This window comes from Leuresthes tenuis, unplaced genomic scaffold (assembly GCF_036924035.1).
Source record: "Leuresthes tenuis unplaced genomic scaffold, fLeuTen1.0.hap1 SCAF_14, whole genome shotgun sequence".
Taxonomy (NCBI): Eukaryota; Metazoa; Chordata; class Actinopteri; order Atheriniformes; family Atherinopsidae; genus Leuresthes; species Leuresthes tenuis.
This window is the reverse complement of record NW_027325368.1, coordinates 32621434-32627654: the sequence shown is the minus strand read 5'-3', so window position 1 is coordinate 32627654 and position 6221 is coordinate 32621434. Positions and strand designations below refer to the sequence as shown.

The 6221-nt window shown below is 41.9% G+C and overlaps 1 protein-coding gene across 2 annotated transcripts in view; it reads right to left on the bottom strand.

The window, feature by feature from the left end:
• The window catches only part of agla (amylo-alpha-1, 6-glucosidase, 4-alpha-glucanotransferase a), a 91083-nt gene that overhangs the window by 15386 nt on the left and 69476 nt on the right, over positions 1-6221 (bottom strand). For both annotated transcript variants that reach the window (XM_072363496.1, XM_072363495.1), the window contains exons 21-27: positions 5871-6001; positions 5637-5773; positions 5354-5487; positions 5014-5189; positions 4738-4840; positions 4503-4626; positions 1-26 (exon numbers count right to left, since the gene is read on the bottom strand). The exon at positions 1-26 is cut by the window's left edge and continues 73 nt beyond it. In XM_072363496.1, the coding sequence (XP_072219597.1) occupies positions 1-26; positions 4503-4626; positions 4738-4840; positions 5014-5189; positions 5354-5487; positions 5637-5773; positions 5871-6001 (831 nt within the window). The remainder of the gene's footprint in view (positions 27-4502; positions 4627-4737; positions 4841-5013; positions 5190-5353; positions 5488-5636; positions 5774-5870; positions 6002-6221) is intronic.

Below are 6221 nucleotides of genomic sequence, written 5' to 3'. Positions count from 1 at the left end.
CCCTGAGGAACGTGGTTAGTATAGTCCTGGTGAGAGACAAAAAGAAGTGCAACATTATTAATGCATCAGTAGCAGAACTCTGCAACCATCAAATGGAGTTCATGCATTTGTTACTTCAAGATTGGACTACTGTAATTCCTTATTATTGGGCTGTCCCAAGATGTCATTGTAAGATATTTTCCTAACAGAGCACTTTGCTCCCAAACTGCAGGTTTACTTGTTGTTCCCAGAGTTTCTAAAAGTAGAATGGGAGGCAGAGCCTTCAGTTATCAGGCCCCTCTCTGTGGAATAAGCTGCCAGTAAATGTCCGGGAAGCAGACACCCTTTCCACTTTTAAGATTAGGCTTAAAACTTTCCTTTTTGATAAAGCTTATAGTTAGGGATGGCTCAGGTAATCCTGAAACATCCCATAATTAAGCTGCTATAGGCTTAGACTGCTGGGGGACCTCATCTGTCACACCTTTCCTCACTTTGCTCTTTTTTCCCCCTGTTTAATTTCTCAAATGATATTATGTACATGTGACATTATTGTGGTTATTAACTTGTGTTTCCCTGTTCCAACAGATGTCCTTTGAATGGTGTTATGGTGTTTTTCCCCCTCTTTTCCCTCTTTTCTGTCTTCTCAAACCCCAGCTGGTCGAGGCGGATGGCCACCCTTCCTGAGTCTGGTTCTGCCAGAGGTTTCTTCCTGTTAAAAGGGAGTCGTTCCTTTCCACAGTCCCTCAGGCTCAGGGCGGGATATTGGACTGAAGACAAGTTTCAGTGCAATCTGTTGGTTTCCTTAGCTAGGATATTATTTTTTTTAATTGGCTCTATATGAATTAATTAGCTAAAGACTGTATGTGCAGCAACCACTTTTCAGAGAAACATGATCTCTCCTGTTAGTTCTCATCAGAACTCTGGCTGCAGCATTTTGGATCAGCTGGAGGCTTTTCAGAGAATATGTGGGACAACCCAATAATAAAGAATTACAGTAGTCCAATCTTGAAGTAACAAATGCATGAACTAGTTTCTCTGCATCACCTTGAGACAGGATGTTCCTGATTTTAGCAATATTACGAAGGTGAAAGAAGGCAGTCCTAGAAACCAGTTTTATATGTGCGTCAAATGATAAATTCTGGTCAAAAATAACTCCAAGGTTCCTCACTGTAGAACTAGAAGCCAAGGAAATACCATCTAGAGTAACTATATAACTAAACAATTTCTCCCTGAAGCGCTCAGGTCCAAAGAGAACAACTTCAGTTTTGTCTGAATTTAGAAGCAGACAGTTCTGAGTCATCCAGGTCTTTATGTCTTTAAGACAGGCTTGTAGTCTGACCAACCTGTAGGTTTCATCTGGTTTCATAGATAAATACAACTGAGTATCATCAGCATAACAATGGAAATTTATGCCATGCTGTCTGATAATGTTACCAAATGGAAGCATGTATAAAGTAAAAAGAATTGGTCCAAGCACAGAACCCTGAGGAACTCCACGACTTACTCCAATGTGTGAGGAAGATTCTTCATTTACAAGAACAAACTGAAATCTATCAGATAAATATGACTTAAACCAGCCTAATGCAGTTCCTTTAATCCCAATAACATGTTCAAGTCTCTGTAACAGAATGCTGTGATCGATCGTATCAAATGCAGCACTGAGATCCAACAGGACAAGCACAGAAACAAGTCCGCTGTCAGAGGCTAAGAGGAGATCATTGGTAACTTTCACCAGTGCTGTTTCTGTGCTATGATGCACTCTGAATCCTGACTGAAACTCTTCAAACAGATTATTTCTATGTAAATGATCACAAAGTTGAACTGCAACTATTTTTTCAAGAACTTTAGACAAAAAAGGGAGATTGGATATAGGTCGATAATTAGCCAACACGTCTGAATCAAGAGTAGGTTTTTTAAGTAAAGGTTTAATTACAGCAACCTTAAAAGTCTGAGGTACATATCCTATCAACAAAGACCGATTGATCAAATCCAATATGGAAGTGTCAATTAAGGGGAAAACCTCCTTGAACAGTCTGGTTGGGATTGGGTCTAACATACAAGTTGATGGTTTAGAAGAGACTATTGCTGTTGTTAGCTCAGAGAGATCAACTGGACAGAAGCTGTCTAAATACAAATCAGGTTCTAAAGATACTTCTAAAGCTGCTCTACTTGATGATACATCAGTGATGACAGTGGCAAGGATTCCATTAATCTTCTCTCTGATAGAAACAATTTTATTGATAAAGAATCTCCTGGGTGGAGAACTGCTGACCTGAACTGATTATGTTATCAAGTGGTGGAAGGAACACTTTGAGGATCTCTTCAATCCGGCCAGCATGTCCTCTATTGAGCAGGCAGACTGAGGATTTGGGGGAAGACTCATCCATCGCACTGGCAATAGTCAATAGGGCCCAGAGAGTGTGCTCCAACTACAGCAGGATCACACTACTCGGCCTCTCCGGGAAATTTACTCTAGGGTGCAGGAGAGGAGGCTCCGAGTGATTGTTGAACCTTAGATTCAGCAGTAGCAGTGTGGTTTTGCTCAAGTCGTGGAACATGGGACCAGATCTTTACCCTCTCAGCGTTACTGAGGGGGTTATGAGAGTTTGACAATCCAGGTTATCTGTATTTTGCGGACTTTGAGAAGCCTTACGACCATGTCTCCTAAGGGATGCTGTGGGAGTATGAGGTCACTTTTGCTAGCTATTCGGTCTCTGTGTAACCAAAACAAGACCTGTGTCCAAGTCGAAGGTCAAAGTCATTTACAGTGCATGTTGAACTTTGGGGCTATCCCTCGTCACCGATTCCGTTTGTGATTTTCATAGATAGGATCTTAAGGCATAGTTTGGGAGAGGAGGACGTGTGGTTTGGGAACCTAAGGGTTGCATCTCTGCTCTTTGCAGATTTTTTGTTGCGCACTGGAGCAGTTCGCAGCTGAGAATGAAGTGGCTGGGATGAAAGTCAGTTCTTCCAAGTCTGAGGCCGTAGATCTCAACCAGAAAAAGGTGGAGTGTTCACTCTGGGTCAGGGATGAGTCTCTGCTTCAGGCGGAGGAGTTTAAGTATCTCGGGATCTTTGGTAACAAGTGACTGAAAGTTGTAAACAGAGATGGAGAGACAGATACGGTCCTCGTCAATAGTGATGAGGGCACTAAGCCGCTCCATTGTGGTGAAGAGGGAGCTGAGATTGAGGGCAAAGCTTTGAATTTACTGGTTAATTTTTGTTCCAAATCTCACTTATGGTCACAAGATGTGAGTAGCGATTGAAAGAATGAGGCTGTGAATACAAGTGCCTGAAATGTGCTTCCTCTGTTGAGTGGTTGGACTCAGCCTTAGAAATTGGGTGAGGAGTTGAGCCATATGGAGGGAGCTGCTGCTCCTCCGCAACAAAAGATGTCAGCTGAGGTAGTTTGGGCAACTAGCAAGGATGCATCCTGGCTGCCTCCCTTTGGAGGTTTTTTTGGGCATGTCCAACTAGAAGGAGGACCCGGGCAGGCCCAGAAGGCGCTACAAGGATTATATATCCCTTCTGGCCTGAGACATCAAAAAGATCACTCAGTATATTTACAAATACACAAAATTTATCATCTCCATCCCTCCACCCCGATCTTTGTTCATAGTCGAATCACTTCTTGAATTGACTACTGAAATTTCCTACTTTTTGGTCTCATTGGTCTCAGCTTGTATGATCTCCAAAACCCCCTCCATTCACCACATCACCCCCACTGTGCAGCAGCTTCACTGGTTCCCATTAAAGTTACGCGTAAACTTCGAAAACCTTCTTTACGCATTCAAGCCATAACCTTGCTCCTCCTCAGCCTTCTGACCTTATCCACATTGCTACCCCTTCCTGCTCCCTCAAACCCTCCTCCTTTCTTCACCTCACTGTCCTTTCCGCCAGCCTTGCCACCATGGGGAGCAGCGTCTTAAGTTTCTCTGCTCCCCAACTCTGGAACTGCTTACCACCACAAATATGAACTCTCGCTTATTCTATTTTCAAGTCCAAACTAAAGACGATTCTGTTCAAAATTGCATTCTCCACTTTCATTCTACTGCACTGTCCCATTTCACATTGTTTTTAGTTTCTTGTAAACTGTTTTTATATTGCTTGTTTCTCATTTGATTGGTTGCCGACCCCTGGTCTAATGCATCTGCAGGAATTAAAGATGTGATCATAAAAGGCGTAAAGTGGAATGAGTAGGCATTCTTTGGGAGTGACTGGTAGGTATGTTATATACATACATAATCTTAGATTTTCAGAAAAGCGGAGACCAAGGATAAAGGTTTCTCCCTTAAGAAAAACCAGTTAGGGACAAAGACCCTAATTATTACTCTACTGCCTTGTAACAGTACACAGTACCACATTTCCTTTTTTCTTTTGCTTCAATAAACCTATTTTAAGTAACTGGAAAACTAATATTTATATGTATTCTATGTGTGGCCTGGAGTCAGGTTGTGATAACTCATCCAACTTCTCGCTAATTTCTAAACTGTTTCTATTTTACAGTATGTGTGTTTGACTACCTGGATACACTGCAGCCACCACCATACAGCATCCCGGCAGTTGTATCTGGCACAGCGACCCTCTCCAAGCAGATTGGGGATCAAACCATGGCGCAAAGTCCCCGCAAAAGCCAGAATGATGTTACTATGGATACCGTGACAGAGAAAAACTAATTTCAGATACTAATACTAATTTGATTAACACTGACACTTAGAATATCACGTTAGATAAAGTCCAGCGATTATACTGTCATACCGTGCATCACTGTATCTCCCTGTGATAAGCATCAGTCCTCTGAGCGCAATGAAAGTGTCTCTGCCCCAACATCGGAAAATCCCCGCAGAAAAATGAGGAAGACCTAAAGAAACCTCAGTCCATTAAAACAGTAAATAAGGGTAGCTCTAAATTCTCTTACATTGTCCATTTCTGATTATATCTATTTAGCAACATTTTCAAATCAGGACTAGGATAAGAAAAAAACAACTTAAATTTATACACAGATACAGCATTAGGTATTGATAACTAGGGTACCTGCAGCCAGTGACACACAACACTGCTCTTTCTCGCCAGTGATTGGACTAATGCGGTATGGGACAGCCTCAATTTTTGCTGAAATGGGAGGGAGCGCAGGGAAGCGTCCAACACCACACATCTGAACTGAGCCCAGAGCCAGATGATGAACAAAGGTAGAACCCTTCTGAATGAAACTGTTTTAAGGTAGACAGAAACACGCTTGGTCAAAATTTCGCGACAAACTCAATCAAAACTGAAATATAACTCAATTGTCAAATCCATAAAACTGAATTGTAAAAGTGCATAAAAATCCATTAATCCATCCATCCATATAATGTCAAAGATAAACGGATCTTACCTTGACATGAGTTTGAAAGTTGCATCCAGGGCTGTGGTGTAGGTTGACACCAAGATGGCATCAAAGTAACAAGGGATGAGGTAACGTGGGATGTGTTTCAGGTGGTCAAACATAGCTCCCAACCACTCACCCACCTGCAAGCGCAATTTTACAAAGGACGATCAACTGCAGAGATGTCAGTACCTATATGTAAAAGTTACCCTGATGCAAGAGAGAAGACATGTTGCTGTTGTAAAGTTTTGTAACTTTATTAACTTCCTCTACAAAGCTGGTAAATCCTCGCCTGTGCAAGCGGTCCCTCTCTGTGTATCAGCCTGTTGGAGATGAAGTCCATGAGCCAGTCTCCATCTCTGAGATTAGCACAGAGGGGATGGCCCAGGTCATTGTTGGGACGGATATCAGCCAACACCGACATCAAACCTGAAGACACAACAGAATCTTTTTTCAGGTGATTATGTGCACTTGATAAATTACAATTGGAAAATGAAAAGAAACTGCACAGTTGCTTAGTAATAACCTTGTAGTCCAGCATATTTCAGGCTCTCCCACCCTGGGACACTAAAACAGCCTCCACCATCCTCTTGTTCCTCTGATTCACAGCGAAACAACAAGGCATTCATATCTGCCAAAGTCAGCTTAGACATCAACCTGTGAACAATTTTAAACTAATAGGTCACTTCTGCAGAGTCTCCAAATCATAATGTACTGTATGTTTTACTGTGTTTTCTCACTGCCTGGTGGAATTATATTCTTTATATTGTAAGGTTTTCTGAATGCAAGCCCAGATTAAAAACTCCTCTCATGACTCCTTTACAGGTTTGCATATCACAAACAGCTTTAAAGAACTTGTATTTTAGTATTCCTCCTT